At 43.7% G+C, this 16,698-nt stretch overlaps 2 protein-coding genes across 2 annotated transcripts in view; one reads left to right on the forward strand and one right to left on the reverse strand.

The window, feature by feature from the left end:
- LOC139069993 (uncharacterized) overlaps window positions 1-16,698 on the reverse strand; it is a 452,948-nt gene that overhangs the window by 355,781 nt on the left and 80,469 nt on the right. The window lies entirely within an intron of this gene.
- LOC107373143 (myosin-11) overlaps window positions 1-16,698 on the forward strand; it is a 58,473-nt gene that overhangs the window by 12,675 nt on the left and 29,100 nt on the right. The window contains exons 7-25 of the mRNA XM_070551496.1: window positions 6,434-6,460; window positions 6,612-6,704; window positions 6,788-6,851; window positions 6,971-7,069; window positions 8,787-8,930; window positions 10,517-10,612; window positions 10,726-10,844; window positions 10,923-11,075; window positions 11,164-11,337; window positions 11,561-11,734; window positions 13,661-13,775; window positions 13,857-14,050; window positions 14,140-14,261; window positions 15,033-15,102; window positions 15,180-15,340; window positions 15,428-15,536; window positions 15,649-15,780; window positions 15,861-16,067; window positions 16,342-16,479. Coding sequence (XP_070407597.1) covers window positions 6,434-6,460; window positions 6,612-6,704; window positions 6,788-6,851; window positions 6,971-7,069; window positions 8,787-8,930; window positions 10,517-10,612; window positions 10,726-10,844; window positions 10,923-11,075; window positions 11,164-11,337; window positions 11,561-11,734; window positions 13,661-13,775; window positions 13,857-14,050; window positions 14,140-14,261; window positions 15,033-15,102; window positions 15,180-15,340; window positions 15,428-15,536; window positions 15,649-15,780; window positions 15,861-16,067; window positions 16,342-16,479 — 2,391 coding nt within the window. The remainder of the gene's footprint in view (window positions 1-6,433; window positions 6,461-6,611; window positions 6,705-6,787; window positions 6,852-6,970; window positions 7,070-8,786; window positions 8,931-10,516; window positions 10,613-10,725; window positions 10,845-10,922; window positions 11,076-11,163; window positions 11,338-11,560; window positions 11,735-13,660; window positions 13,776-13,856; window positions 14,051-14,139; window positions 14,262-15,032; window positions 15,103-15,179; window positions 15,341-15,427; window positions 15,537-15,648; window positions 15,781-15,860; window positions 16,068-16,341; window positions 16,480-16,698) is intronic.

The following is a 16,698-nucleotide window of genomic DNA, read 5'->3' on the forward strand; positions in this document are numbered from 1 at the left end:
GAGAGATGGAAGGCTGCAGCCAATCACCTTCTCAGCAGAGCGCACAATGCGCTGCAGTCTATGTTTGTCCCTCACTGTGGCTCCAGCGTACCACACAGCGATGGAGGAGGTGAGGATGGACTCAATGATGGCCGTGTAAAACTGCACCATCATCTGGGTCGGCAGCTTGACCTTTTTCAACTGCCGCAGAAAGTACATCCTCTGCTGGGCCTTTTTGATCAGGGAGCTGATGGATGGCTCCCACCTAAGGTCATGTGTGATGGTGGTTCCGAGGAAGCGGAAGGAGTCCACAGTGGTGACGGGGGTGTCCGTCAGGACGAGGGGGAGAGATGGGGCTGTGACTTTCCTGAAGTCCACAATCATCTCCACTGTCTTCTGAGCATTTAGCTCCAGGTTGTTGCTGCTGCACCAGTACACCAGCCGTTCCACCTCCCTCCTGTAGGCGGACTCATCACCGTCAGAGATGAACCCGATGAGGGCGGTGTCATCCGCAAACTTGATCAGTTTAACGGAGTCATGGCTCAAGGTGCAGCAGTTTGTGTACAGGGAGAAGAGCAGAGGAGAAAGTACACAGCCCTGTGGAGATCCTGTGCTAATTGTCTTAGTGGTGGAAACATTCTTCCCCAGCCGCACGCACTGCCTTCTGTCTGTCAGGAAGTCAGTGATCCACCTGCAGGTGGAGTTCGGTACGTTGAGCATTGAGAGCTTGTCCTGGAGCAGAGCAGGGAGGATGGTGTTGAACGCAGAGCTGAAGTCCATAAACAGGATCCTAGCGTAGGTTCCTGGGCAGTCCAGGTGCTGCAGGATGAAGTGGAGGGCCAGGTTGATGGCGTCGTCTACAGACCTATTAGCTCTGTATGCGAACTGCAGAGGGTCCAGGAGGGGGGAGGTGAATGACTTGAGATGAGGGAGGACCAGGCGCTAAAAAGACTTCATGACTACAGACGTCAGCGCCACAGGCCTGTAATCATTCAGTCCTGTGATACGGGGTTTCTTTGGGACAGGGACAATGGTGGACAGGTTAAAGCAGGCTGGAACATGGTAGGACTCCAAGGAGATGTTGAAGATGTCCGTGGAGATTGGACACAATACCTCTGCGCAGTGTCTCAGGGTAGCGGGGGAGACACCGTCCGGGTCCGGGGATTTCCGTGGGTTTTGCTTACGGAAAACCCTAAAGCCGGGCGTACACTGTGCAACTTTTTCACCTTTTTGAGCCGATTTTACAGTCGTGCGAGAATCCACGACATCGGGGCGAGTTTTGCGCCGAGCGGTCGTGTAGTGTACAGGGGGTTACGAGAGGCGATTAACACCACGTGACCAGCTGCCGATCAGCAGTCGTGAGGTCGCACGGACTTCTGGCGTGTTTAAAATTTTGCTCGTCCCTAGTGAGTAGGGTTGCCAACCGTCCCTTGAAAAACGGAATCGTCCCGTATTTAGAAACAAAAGTGCACGTCCCGTATTGAACTCAAAAGGGACGCATTTTGTCCCGTAATATAGTATGGATCAAAATTAGTCTGTAGTCTATTACCGGAATTAACGCTTTGTTTGAAAGCCAGCCCTTCGCCTGCTCTGTGACCAATGAGCTGACCGCAAGCTTACACACGAATATGACGATACAGATTACCGCTTATTTCATTGGTCGAGGAACAGTCGCTTGGGGAGAAGATACCGGAAGAAAACAGACGACAGCAAACAGCACGGCCAACAGGGAAACTAACGCCGACACTGCTGTACAAGTCTCGGACGACAGTACCCCTCTGAGAAAGAAGAAAAAAGGCTTCAAAAATACAGGGAGGAATGGGAAAAGGAAAATTCCTGGCTGGAAAAACTGCGCGATAACACCTATAAAGCGCACTGCACCGTGTACCGGCGCGGTTTTTCCATAGGGCATGGTGGACTGACTGACCTCAAGCAACATGCTTCTAGTAGTAGCCACATGAAAAACATAAAGGACGTGAAAGCACGGGGAACCCTCGATCCGTTTGTCGTCCACAAGGCCACGGCAGAAGCAGATATGGTAAGTAAACATTGCTTTTTTAAACCCTCTGGTTAAAGTGAATGTATTTATATGAAGAAGAAAAAAAACACTGTGTTGGGGCTTGTTTACTATTATTTTTATTATTTTTGTTGTCTGTTTCTGTTTTGTCATTAGTTTTTCTTTTTTTTCAACTTGGGTGTTTAGTTTCGATGTAGCCTTGTCTTGGTTTATATGTTGTTTGGATAATTTTAAACTAAAAGGATGGATAAATACATAATAAATAAAGTGAACTATTGTATTGTATAAAAGCTATACAATGCAATAAATATACAATAAATGTTTTCCATTTATTTACCACTGTAAGTGTTCTATGTGGTGCTTATAACCCAGGTTTATTTCTTATCTCCATTGGCAGGTTAAACATCTCTATGGACGAGCTTTATGACGAGTGTGTCACTGCAACCAGCCTTCTGGAGCACCTCACCAAAGGACCTCAGGAGAAGGAAAAATGGCAGTCCAAGGGAACAGCAGAGAAGTGTATAGAAATTCTTCAGGCAGCTGACCTCTCCAACATCCAGCCTGTTGTATCATTTGTACTCAGCATCCCATCTTCCACTGGATTGGCAGAGAGGATTTTCTCTCTCATGAAGAATAAGTGGACTGATGTGCGGAGCAAATGTTCTACTGAAATAATTAGATGTGAGCTCATTGTCACTCTAAATTGTGACATGTCTTGCTCAGAGTTTTACTCTGCAGTACTGAAAGACAAACAACTCCTAAATGCAGCAAGATCTCAAAAGAAATACAAATGGAGAAAATAGTCTGTTTTCACATAATGTAGCATTGAGCTTTTGAGTTCATGAGTTTGGACTTTTTTTTTTACTTCAACCGTAGGCTACAGTCAAGGCCTTTGAGGCACAAATATGTTTACAGCTTCTCCACAGACTTTCTGTTTGCACTTTTCTAATTGCACTCAATGTGCAGTTACAGCGTTGCTCTTTCTGTTGTTTTCTATTAATTTACACAATTTTAAGTTAAGCAGAACAGAGTTGTTTTAAAGAGAGCTATTTATATTCTAAAAAGTAAAGCATAACAGGCTACCGTTTAAGAAAGAGACCTACTTTTTTTATCATTTTGCACAAAAAGTTGAGCATAACAGTTTTCTGTTAAAGAAAAATACCTTTGTTACTTATAATAATTTTGTAATTTCACACCATAAATAAATGGCTAAATGATCATTTGTTTCCCATGTTTTCATATCACAAAGAATATGCATCTTCTTAAACCAACTTCAAGTCAAATAGTAAAAAAAAAAATCCTTTCACACCCACACACAAAAAAAGAGAGCAAAAAAAATCACCACGCTGGGAAGGGTGGCCTGGAGCGGCTGGCCCTGCCCGCGAGGTGTCCCTTATTTATTTTTCAGGGAGTTGGCAACCCTACTAGTGAGGGTATCGCACTGTTGAAGCGGCGCTGCGAGCAGCTGCGACCCAAAAAGTATCAGAACCGCTCATGGCGCATGCGCAATCCTGCATCAACGCCGCTCGCTATTTCCCTAATAACACACGCTGTTCGTTTTTATTTCTACACGTTTTTTTACTCGCAAAGATTGTCAAGAAAGCGTGTTTGTCGTGTTCATGTCAAATTAAACTGATCACAAAGCACAAATTTACTTTCTTTATTTCGTTTTCCTCATCCAACCCCCATAAATCCCTGTGTGTCCTGCAGCACTCCCGAAGGACAACAGGCAAAACAAGACAAAAAAGTCTGACGTGTTGAGTAAAAACTGCTATTTTTAGCATATTTTTAGGGCCGACGTGTTGCTACCAGACGTACAGTGTGAGCAGTCAGGTCGCATGCGAGAACTGGGTGTGAGCGCCTGGCTCGTGAGATCTGCTCTGCGAGGAAGTCGTACATTTTGAGCTGAAGCTGAACGCTGCGAGTGAAAAAGTCGCACAGTGTACGCCCGGCTTAAGCACACCCTCTTCTGTCACTGAGAAGACAGTGGAGGGGGAGGGGTGGTCAGCGGGGACTGTACTATTCACAGTGGTGAAGGTGGTGGGGGAGGCATGTGACACCAGAGTGGCTGAAGAAACCTGTGCAGTAGGGGGTGTGGGGGATGGGTGTTGCATTTCAAACCTTGCATAAAAGGAGTTAAGTTGTTCAGCCAGTTGTCGGTCGTCAGCAGCATGTTGGGCTCTAGGCTTGTAGTTAGTGATTTGCCTGAGCCCTCTCCAGACAGAGGTGGTGTCATTGTCAGAGAACTGCTCCTTTAGACGCATATTGTACCGGGATCTCGCCTTTTTCAACTCCTTTGAGAACTGGTACTTAGCGCCCTTGTAGCTTTCTCTGTGCTTGGCTCTGTGGGCTGCTTCTTTCTCCCTCCTCAGCTGTCTCAGTTTGGGTGTGAACCAGGGCTTATCGTTGTTAAAAGTGACCCTGGTTTTTGTTGGAATAATACTGTCCTCACAGAATTTTATGTATGATGTCACAGTGACTGTATATTCATCCAAGTTGTCTGTGACAGATCCAAACATGTTCCAGTCTGTTGTGTCCAGACACATGCGAAGCTCCTCCACAGCCTCGCAGGTCCACTTCTTAGAAGTTCTCACTGCAGGTTTGGAGAGCTTCAGCATCTGCCTATATGAGGGGATGAGGTGAATCATGGCGTGGTCTGAGAAGCCGAGAGCAGCTCGCTGCACGGCTCGATAAGCTCCACTGACTGTGGTGTAGCAGTGGTCCAACGTGTTCTGCTCTCTTGTCGGGCATTTAACAAACTGTCTGTACTTAGGCAATTCCTGGCTCAGATTTCCCTTGTTAAAGTCACCGAGGATAATAACTAGAGAGTCCGGAAAGGTCTGTTCCACACTTAGGATCTGCTCCGCGAGCGCACGTTGAGCCTCGTGCACGTCCGCGCTTGGCGGGATGTAAACAGCAGCCAGAATGAATGAAGCGAACTCACGTGGGGAGTAGAATGGCTTACAGTTTATGAAGAGGAATTCCAGAGCAGGAGAGCAGTACAGGGAGATCACAGTCACATCCGAACACCAGGCATTGTTGATGTAGAAGCAGACACATCCACCTTTTTCTTTCCTTCGGATAAGACCCGCTGTCTGTCTGCGCGGAGGAGCTGGAATCCCTCCAAATGGAGCGCGCAATCCGGGATCTGCTCGTTGATCCACGTCTCCGTGAAGCATAAGACAGAAGAGGAAGAAAAGTCTCTGTTTCGTCTCATCAGCAACGCCAGTTCATCCGTCTTGTTGCTAAGTGAGCGGGCATTGGAGAGGAGGATCCCAGGTAACGGCGTACGTGAGCCGCGTCTTCGTAGACGCACGAGCACTCCCGCACGTTTCCCTCTCCTACGGCATCTCACTTTCTTAATTAAAAAGTGGACCAAATCCGCCACACCCACAAAAAAAAACTGGAAGTAGGTCTGTCGGCGTTGATGTGTTTTGGTGTGGAGAATCGTGACTGGCCCGTAAACACTCTTAAACCTCATGGAAAGCCGTTGCCGGAGAGTTGAGGCGGATATTCCTGTAAAAGTTTGACCAACTCCATTTTTTTTAACAGAAGGTCATTAAAGTCAGGACACAATTATCATTGTACTAGATTGTTAGTCACATTTTAACTGAACTGTATGCCCAAGCCCATACTCAAAAGTATGGGCTTGGGCACGTTAAACACAGGTCTTAAGACTATTGTGGGCACTTAATGCACTGTGATTTATTATCGTGATTCTTCACTTAAGCAATGTTGATTATATATTTTTTCATCAAGTTGACGCAGTGATAGCTAGATCTTGTTGTACTGTTGTTGTGTCCCCTTTTTTTTTGTCCTTTTGCTTTTTTTTTGTCTTTTTTTGCAGGTCTAGAAGCAGACTCTTGTTCATTGTTTATTTTTGTGGACCCCCCCCCCCCTCTCTCTCCCCACCTTTTCTTTTCCTTTCTCTTTCACCTCTGTCTCCGTGTCTGGTCGGAATTACAAAGCATTCAACAACAATAACAATAAAGTTTTAAGTATCAGGCGTGACATTAAAAGCAAACGCTTTGATGCTCGACCTGAGAATAAAACTGTAAGGCTTGTTACCAGCATTCAGACATCAATTCTGCTTGCTTCACAGCCAGACAGGACACGGTAAAAAAAAAAACTGAACTGTACATATTACTGTACATGTTTTAAGCCAAGTCAGAAAATGTTAAAGCATGAGTTTATTGTAAACTACAGGATTCAGTGGCTGCAGCTAAGGCCACGGTAAGGATAGAATCGTGTGTGCTTCTGCTGCAGCCGTCGGGGCTTTTGGTCTTCAGTCACGTCCATCTGAATACAGATTAAAGTTTCTTGTCTCAGCTGTGAGGGTTTTTATCTTGCTCTTTAACTTTTGCTGCTTAGTTGCATCTTGGCAATAATTTACCTCTTATGATTTACAAACATGTTGTTTGTTTCTGACTCTTCTAGCAGCAGCAAGCAGGATCTCTGGCTTACGTGAGTAAAAAATCCAACGACTTTTCATTTAAATTCTCTTCAAAACAAAGCTAATATTTTACTGCCAGTAATATTTTACCGGAGTACACAGCAGCAGGCATACTCATGTGTATCATTTAGAAAAGTCATCAGGACTTGTTTTTGGCTTCAGGGGGAGCTGGAAAAGCAGCTGCTGCAGGCTAATCCCATCCTGGAGGCTTTTGGCAACGCTAAGACCATCAAGAATGACAACTCCTCACGATTTGTAAATTGAATTCAACTTACAACAAAAGTGTTTCTGGTAGATGGGATTATTAAGTTTCTTCAGTAATGTGCTGTTCTCTACAGGGGAAGTTCATCAAACTAAACTTTGATGTGACCGGCTTCCTTGTTGGAGCAAATATTGACACCTGTATCTTTTTTCATAAAAATGTCACCTTAGGTAATATTAAAGTAAATATTAAATTTACTTAATATTAATATTCATAGTAAACCGCTGGTTTCTGAGCAGCCTTGACTCAAAGCGGTCAGACCTGCTGGAGAAGTCACGCTGCATCCGTCAGGCCAACACAGAGAGAGCCTTCCACATCTTCTACTACATGGTGGCTGGAGCCAAAGACAAGATGAGGGGTGAGAAGATCTGACACTCTATAAAACACTGTAAAACACAAACTCCAAATATGGCAAGACAAAGGGCACAAAAAAGCATGTGCAATGGAAAGATGTGTAGCTAATAAAAATATTAGTATATTTTATATTTTAAAAAATAAAGAAAGGCAAAGTAATAAAAGCTGCAGGTGACTAGATAATCAAAGAAAGTAAAAAAAAGTTTAAGGGATTTATACCAATACTGGTAAAAATGTTTTGTTCTTTGTCTTTATTTGTGTGGAAAGAATTCAATTCAAATTCAATTCAGAAATACTTTATTAATCCCAGAGGGAAATTGATTGCTGTAGTAGCTCAGAATAATAATAATAATCAAGTCATCAAAGAGTTGTTGTATATTACAATGGCTGTTGGCAGGAAGGATCTCCAGTAGCGGTCAGTGTTGCAGCCAAACTGAAGAAGCCTCTGACTGAAGACACTCTTCCATTGTCGGACAGTCTTGTGAGGAGAATGCTCAGGGTTGTCCATCATTTTCTTGATTCTCTGGAGAATCCTTCTTTGCATTATCTCCTCCAGCGGTTCCGAAACTGCCGATACTCTGGCTGAGTCCTTGAAAGGGCTTGGAGTTCCTCCATCTTGTTGGCCAATGATCTCACATTGCCCATTATGATCGATGGAAGAGACGGTTTGAATTTCCTCTTTCTCTGTCTCCGTTTTGCTCCCGCTCTGCACCCACGCTTCTAACATTTTAGCTCATTTGGGATTTGTGGCTTCAGTTGAGGTATTATTTCAGCCTTTCCAATGTTAATCAGCTGTTCCCGATTGTAAACCAGCTTGTTGCCATGGTTACGCATCATAACAAATGCTCAAAAAGTGAAAAATGCTTTAAAAAAAGGCAGTAAAAATCCTCCAAGCTTCACAGCACCAGAAACAGAAAAGTAAAATGTCCAAAAAATACAAATTTTCTTGAGAAACTAGAAGAAAAAATGCCCAAGAAAAGGCAAAACTTACATACAGTCAACAGTGCTACTCCACCATGCAGCCACCCAGAGCAGCGCAGTTCTGGAAAGATGTGTAGCTTAAAAAAACTTTTTAAACTTTCTTTGTTTATCTAGCAATCTAAAGCAGCTTTTATTTTAGTATTTAGTGTCACCATTGGCTTTCCATACTTTCCATACTAGTGGCCGTTTTTGCAGGCCTTTTTTGGCCCCTTTGGCATTAAAAAGCACATTTTGGCAATCATTATGCGTGTTTAGAACACACTTTTTTGTGCCCTTTGGCTCTCCCTTAATGTAAGAAAAGAAAGAAAGAAAGAAAACAATCTTTTATATAGCACCTCTCAAAATAAAAATCACGAGGCACTTCACAAAAACAAAAAGTTTTAAATATAGCCCTAAAAAGGTTGAAAAATATGTTTAAAATGACAAATCAAAAATTGTGATTAGAAAATGTAGGGAAAGGGAGAGAGAAAATTAATACGAAAAAGGGAAATTGAGAAAAGAGACACCCAGCTGCTTCACACAGCTGAAAGACAGAAAACTGACACTGATTTCTTCTTATATGCTGACATCGGCCAATATTAATCGCTAATAGTGCTTTACATCATAACAAAATACTTCATGTTACCTCATTTTGGAGTACATATTCTCTCTCCTTCAGATCATCGAAGTAAAGTCGTCATCGATAACATAGGGAGATGCATGCTAGTCTTCTTTTACGAGGACTGTTTGTGTTTTTACAGAGGAGTTGCTGCTCGAGGACTTCAGCAGCTACCGTTTCCTGATAGCCGGTCACGTGGAGATCCCTGGTCAGGAGGACGATGAGCACTTTGATGAAACTCTGGAAGCAATGGAGATCATGGGCTTCACAGAAGAGGAGAGATTAGGTACAGAGAGCCTTGAAGTTAATGTTCCTAAAAATGTATTCAGTTTTACCAGCTTTCTGAATGTGTTTCAGTCTGCAAGGATTAAAGTCTAATTTAGTATGAGGAGCTCGCCTCTGAAATTTTAATCCACATAAGTTTAATAACCAAAGAATGTCTCCAACATCTTTTGTTGTTTAAAAGTAAAGCTGAAGTTTTCTGTTTACAGGTGCTGTTATGTTTTAGAAGCAAGAGAACTCAGTCCTGGCCTACTTCTCTTTGTATTTTTAAAGGGACTTTACGGATTTTTGAATTTTTATGCTTGCGATTGCCCCCTCAGGCCAAAAGCGTAACGGCAGCTTCAATAGTAGGCTCGTGCACGAGGCACGCATCCTGTACGTGCACACTCCTTAACGAAAATAACAGCTGAGACAGTCTTGGGTGGGTGTGTGTGTGTGTGTGTGTGGGAGGGGGGGGGGGGGGGTGGATGGCCCGGAGGACAGAGGACAGGAGAACATGCAGCTAATTAATTAAATAATTTGGTTCTGTACCTTTCTCTTCAGCACAGCCGACAAAGGTTTATGATGGGTCAGTCCTCCTGCATGCTCAGATCATTCCCTTCCCTTGCTTGAAAAATTGTTCCAAAATGAAAGTTGAACCCACATCTTTTTATCTGTGAATTCAATGCCGTTCGGTGAGTCTCAAATAAAAATTTGGGCATCTTACTGTAAAAAAATATACCATTAATGTAAAAAAGAAACTCTAAAACAACTATGTTCACATCCAGAATCAAACCCAGGTCTTCTGCAAGAAAGCCCTAAGTCTTACTAGGCTAGCTAAAGCGCCAGTGACATTCTTTGTATCTGTAACATTTATATCCTTGACGACAGCTGGAATAACGTTCAAAGAACAGTTCGGAGGGCTATGCCTGAGCGTGAACACGCATGAAGCAGCCTGCTCGACCCGAGCATCTCTCTTTTTCTGTGATTTTACAGAAAAACAGGCAATCACAGTAAAAATGCCAGGGCTCATTCTACAGGACCAGGGCATTGCAGGAGAATGTATGAAGAAGACATTTATTATTTCTATACATGTTTTGGCTGTCAAACTTCCACAATGCCCCTTTAAGCAATAATAACCAAAAATTTCTTTGAAAGATTAATATCAGAACTTGAAGCAACAAACTGAGTGAACCAGCCAGAGTCAACGCCTGGAAAAAATAAATAAGAACGTTTGTGTTTCAGTCTGTGAAATAGCTCATTTATTCACATGGAGGAGCTTAAATTAAACTGCAGCCGGCCACTAGGGGGCGCTTGTGTGGGTTTTGTCTTTGTCCAGATCTAGTTACCGACTAGCAGACCTCAGCCTGGATCCAAAAGCAAATGTAGTTTGATCTGAAACCTGGATCTGGATCATAACTTTGAGACTGACTCGTTTTGGTCTAATTATCATTAGAAGTGTTCAAACACAAGTTAGGACCAAAGTGATTTAGAGCACAACAAAATCAGGAACGTTGACAGAACAATAAAATGAAGCTGGCCTTTTTATTGGTAGAATAGTTGTGAAATAAATTAGCAAAAGATGTATAAAGTCATTTTCTGTCTGTGCAGGAATGCTGAAGGTGGTTTCTACTGTTCTCCAGCTGGGAAACATCAAGTTTGAGAAGGAGAGGAACAGCGAGCAGGCCACCATGCCCGACAACACCGGTAGGAGTTCAGAAATAAAATAAACAATGCCTGTAAGAGTTTAAGTGGAGATAGAGCAATGAGTCTCACAGCTCCGCTGTCTTCTTCTTCTGTCTCACCTCACAAATCACCAGCTGCCCAGAAGGTGTGCCACCTGCAAGGCATCAATGTGACCGACTTCACCCGCGCCATCCTCACCCCGAGGATCAAAGTGGGGAGGGAGGTGGTGCAGAAGGCTCAGACCAAACAGCAGGTACTGAAACACAAAACACCAAATAGGTCAAGAGGGAGTTTTTTCCTTTTGTGTTTAAAAACCAAATATCCTCCTCAGGCTGATTTTGCTGTGGAGGCTCTGGCTAAAGCCATGTACGAGCGTCTGTTTCGGTGGATTCTTGCCAGAGTCAACAAGACGCTGGACAAGAGTAAGAGACAGTCGTCATCCTTTCTGGGAATCCTGGACATCGCTGGTTTTGAGATTTTTGAGGTAAATTTCCCCTGACAAAAGTAAAAATCTGTTTTGGGGTTGGGTTTTTTCCCTCTGTTTTTGATTTAACGATCTTCTCCATTTGCAGGATAACTCATTTGAGCAGCTCTGCATCAACTACACCAATGAGCGTCTGCAGCAGCTCTTCAACCACACCATGTTCATCCTGGAACAGGAGGAGTACAAGAGGGAGGGCATCGAGTGGAACTTCATCGACTTCGGCTTGGACCTGCAGCCCTGCATCGAGCTCATCGAACGGCCGGTCAGCTCCCTGACACACAAACACCACGCGTTTTTTTCATAAACATGTTTCAAATGTTCCCATTTGTTGCTCGGTCTCCTTCCAATAATCTTTGTGAGAGAGTGAGTTCCCCAGAGTATTTTATGAAATGGTGAAAGATCTGCTGCTCCCCTACCTGACTCCAGAAACCACTTCAGCAGGGAACACGTGAGAAGCGTACCTAAAGGTGGTTCCATGTTTGCAGAACAACCCCCCGGGTATTCTGGCTCTGCTCGATGAGGAGTGCTGGTTTCCCAAAGCAACCGACCAGTCGTTCGTGGACAAGCTTCTGAACACACACACTGGTCATGTCAAGTTCCCCAAACCCAAACAACACAAAGATAAACTGATGTTCACTGTGCTACACTATGCCGGCAAGGTGAGAACCTATCGCTTACAACTACAGTAGAAGCGGACCACTACGACAGTCTCGATTCACCCTTTTTGCATGTGTTCTGTAATATTTTAAACTTATCCTGATCAGCCGTTCTTTCAGTTTGAGTCTTTGTAGGTTATTGGTTTTAGAGCCATGGACTTACCTCTGACCTATGGATTATCCAGACATGAAAAGTCTCCTAAACAAAAAGTCATGTCAACACCAAGGGGAAAACTATTCCTGCCAAAACTGAAGCCTGCATGGAAGTGACAACAAATGCAGTTCCCACTCATCCACTAAGGGCTGTTTCTTAGGGGCATGTCCATTTGATTGACAGGTAGCAGATGAGCCAACAATGCTAGCGCTAACTACTTGCCTCCTGCTTGCTCCAGTGAAGTCCTCGGCCTCTTCCTCATGTTAAAATAGTTGCAGCCTTGAAGGCAAAGAGTAGCAGAGCTGCTAAACTAGGGCTGCATGATATTAGGACAACCTGTGATATGCAATAACAGTGATTAATATTGCGATGATGATATTACTTGCGGTAAATAAAAACTTAACTTAGGAACAAAAAAAAATCAAAAACAAAGAAATTTAAAAAATGACAAAAAAATCATAAAAATGAGAAAAGCAAAAGATGTGAGGAAAGGGTAAAAGAAAATTAACAAGAAAAGGCAATTGGTGGATCCCGGGAAAAGCATAAAGAGCAGAACTAAGCTAACTCAGGTGTTTGCTAACCATCACAATTAGGTGCCGTCTGCTTTGGGGACGGGCGTCAAACCTATAAGAACCCACCCAATTGGCCAAATGCTTCCATTTGATTGACAGAATGCATTTTGTGTAACTAACATTTGAGCTGACCATTCATTGCGATTTTTATCTGTTCTTTGCGAAATGGATATTGCGCATGCTGATGTCACGATAATGATATATTTGCGATATATTGTGCAGCCTTATGCTAAACCGTGGTTTTCTGGCTAAAAGTGCCCGCCAACCTCTGTTAGCTTCAGTTAACTCAGTTAGCTCATAGCCACACTGGCTCAGAATTTGATGGGTGTCAATCCTCTGCCCCCACCCTCACAGCCACGTTTTTGAAAAATGTACAGGTGATGGCACGGAGGGCTCGTCCATTTGAGTAAGTGGTCAAGACTTAACAGACAACATTTACCATTTACAACATGGCAAACAAACCATTTTCAAACAATAAATAGCAAAAGTCAGTGGGTTTAAATACATCAAATAAACATTATTTTTTATTAAATTAAGGAGAAAGTCTAATCTGAGGAGCAAGCTATTACATCATTACATTATTAGATCATCAAACCAATATCTGGTCCAATTTTGTGCACCAGATATTAACTGGTGTTTCTTCTTTCTCTTTGGGTGTGTTCCTTCAGGAGTTTCCAGCAAACCATTCATCTCCATTTAGTCTCACCTTCTGCATCCTCTACGCTCACACTAACCTTATGTCCCTTAAATCTTCTTTTTGGTCTTCCTCTCAGCCTTCTGTCTGGTGGCTCCAGCAACCTTCTATCTATGTCTCTCCTGTAGACATGTTCAAACCACTTTATCTCCAGAACTTCTAACATGAGCTGTCCCTCTGATGGACTCATTCCTGATCCTATTCATGCTTGTCACTCCCAAAGAGAACCTCGGCATCTTGGGTTTTGCTACCTCCAGTTCTGCCTCCTTCTTTTCCTCGTGGACGCCGTCTTTAAACCAGACAACATGGCTGGTACCACTACTGTCTTCTACACCTTTCTTGCTAAAACCCTTTAATCAGACATCACACTTGACACTGTTCTCCAACCTGCTTGCACATCATGGCAGACACACTTTGGTGTTTACAGGACAGAATGATTTTTCCTCCCATGTCCCCTTTAGAGGCTTCATGATCAAAATCAGCATAAAGAACTTCCTTTTCTATCTCAGGTTGATTATAATGCAGCTAGCTGGCTGACAAAGAACATGGACCCTCTGAATGACAATGTAACGGCTCTGCTCAACAACTCCTCCAGCACCTTCATTCAAGACCTGTGGAAAGACGGTCAGTCCTCCAAAAAGACACATGCAAATAGATAATAACTCTGCATCTGTGGTGATAACCCGAGCAATTCCTCCCTTTCAGTGGACCGTGTGGTGGGTCTGGATACAATCACCAAAATGTCTGAGAGCTCTGCTCCCAGCTCCACTAAATCAAAGAAGGGCATGTTTCGTACGGTGGGTCAGCTGTACAAAGAGTCTCTGGGTAAACTGATGACCACTCTGCACAACACGCAGCCCAACTTTGTCCGCTGCATCATTCCCAACCACGAAAAGCGGGTGAGAGCTTGTTGCAGCTGTAGTGTGTGGCTGCAGACTGGAGTTACGGTCTGGTTTTGCTTTCAGGGTTTGTTGATTCTATTCTGCAGGCAGGTAAGATGGACGCTCACCTGGTGCTGGAGCAGCTGAGGTGTAACGGAGTGTTGGAGGGCATTCGGATCTGCAGGCAGGGATTTCCTAACCGCATTGTGTTCCAGGAGTTCAGACAGAGGTGAAGGACCTGTCGTAGATGAATATACTGATTATAGCTGACATTTAGTCATTAGAAATATCCATTTCTGTCTTTATTGATGCTAATGAAACCAGTAAATACTCAGGTTTTATTGGGAGAACAGTTCATCTCTCAAAAATCTGATCCTAAAATCTTACAAGTTTCAATTAAATTAGTTATATTAAAATCTGTTCCCTTTTTGAACTAGTTGCTTTCTCTGAGTTTCCCATGCAGGCTGAATGTGAAAATGGCCTTCTACCCGTTTACTGCGTTAGCCACCGATAGAAATAGATGGGGAAATGTTCAGGTCAGAAAAAGTCACAGATCTACGTCACACTGAAAATTAGCATTCATGGATTCACCCAATTCGGCTCGTGATGGGGAAGGCTGTTATTGATTTAGCATCCATAGAGAGAGCAGAGAACGTCTCGACTAGTAGAAGCTGACCATTAGCATTAGCAACTCCACCACGTGGCAGAACTCCTTCAGGTTTGTTATTTTTGGAGATAAAACATCAACGTTCCAAAACAAACTGAGTCAGTGGTAGAGAAGTGTTGCTGTAAGCCAATCAGAGGAGAGACGTTCAAATGTCCTGCTGTGTTCTGCTCACCACTGCTTTCGCTAACTTCTACTTCCTGAAACAGGAGCGCCAGATCTTTGTACCCATGATTGGCTCACGAGACATTCGTTTATACTGGAGACCACAGTGATACCAAAAATCCATTCATGTGATGTCAGCACGTTTTACTTAAACGTTTGTTCTGTTTGCAGGTATGAAATACTGGCTGCCAATGCCATCCCTAAAGGCTTCATGGATGGAAAACAGGCTTGCGGTCTGATGGTGAGCCGAGTCACGGCTGCTAATAATCAGGTTTGACCGAGAAGCATCGTGAAACAAGATTCTCCTCCTGTCTCCAGGTGAAACACTTAGATCTGGACCCAAACCTCTATCGCATTGGTCAGAGTAAAATGTTCTTCAGGACTGGAGTTTTGGCTCAGCTGGAGGAGGAGCGAGACCTTAAGCTGACCGTCGTTATCATCGCCTTCCAGGCTCAAGCAAGAGGTTTCTTGAGCCGCAAGTAAGTGAAACATTTCAGGATGCAGCATCTGGATGTTGATTTTCAGGGTTTTGCATCTCTTTCTTTTTCTTCTTCTTCTTCTCCTAGGGCTTTCAGTAAACGCCAGCAGCAGCTGACCGCTATGAAGGTCATCCAGCGGAACTGTGCTTGTTACCTTAAACTCAGGAACTGGCAGTGGTGGAGGCTGTTCACTAAGGTTGCACATCAAAACTAAACCATATCTGACTTTTTCCCCCCAAGAATTTAATGATTCTTTTTGGAGTGCGTTGCGTTTAAAAGCTGAGCTGTATGATGGGTATGTGATACAGGTGAAGCCCCTGCTCCAGGTGACACGACAAGAGGAGGAAATGGGTCAAAAAGAGGAGGAGCTAAAAGCGGTCAAAGAGGTGGCAGCTAAAGCTGAGGCTGAACTGAAGGAAATCAGCCAGAAACACTCTCAGGTGAATCAATGGCAGCTTTTATTTTTGTATTTTCAAGCAAACAGGAATGTGAAATTAAATATGGAGGCTTCTGCATGCAGCTGATTGAAGAGCGAACGCAGCTGGAGTTGAAGCTTCAGGCGGAGACGGAGATGTACGCTGAGGCAGAGGAGATGAGGGTCCGTCTGGAGGCCAAGAAGCAGGAGCTGGAGGAGGTGCTGCATGAGATGGAGGCGCGGCTGGAGGAGGAGGAGGATCGCAGCATCTCCCTGCAGCAGGAGAAAAAAGACATGGAGCAGCAACTCCAGGTTTGCACATTAATTCATTTATAGTTCAGGTAACTTTTACAACTAGTGGAAAAACTCATCAACCTGTTCTACTTCTCCTACAGGGGGCGCTGTTATTATCATTTTAGCAACTAACAACAATTTGATTAATACCAATAGTAGTTAAAGTAGCAATCAACTGAAAAGTTAACTCAAAAGCATTAAGTCTTACAGGTCACAGAATAAAATAAATCATTCGAATGTGTTTATCTGAGCCACAAAATGTTCTATAATTCAATCTGGTATTTTAACGCAGATGCTAGAGGCTCACCTCATAGAGGAGGAGGACGCTCGTCAGAAGCTCCAGCTAGAGAAATCTGCTGTGGAGGGGAAGGTGAAGAAAATGGAAGAGGACCTCATGCTCATGGACGACCAGAACAACAAACTGCAGAAGGTGTAAAATGAACACCTCGTTTATCCCCCTACTGGTTGAAATTAAAATCACAACAGTCAGAAACAGACCTGCTGCAGCCTGCTGTAGCTAGCAATAACAATGAGCTAACACTAACACAGGCCGATACTAAAAAAAGTTAAATAAAAAAGATCCACTCTGTTGGGCAAAAAGTAATATTACTTGCAAGTCCAGCAGCAACAAAGCCAGGTCACCATCAGT

Source organism: Nothobranchius furzeri, chromosome 5 (genome assembly GCF_043380555.1).
Source record: "Nothobranchius furzeri strain GRZ-AD chromosome 5, NfurGRZ-RIMD1, whole genome shotgun sequence".
Taxonomy (NCBI): domain Eukaryota; kingdom Metazoa; phylum Chordata; class Actinopteri; order Cyprinodontiformes; family Nothobranchiidae; genus Nothobranchius; species Nothobranchius furzeri.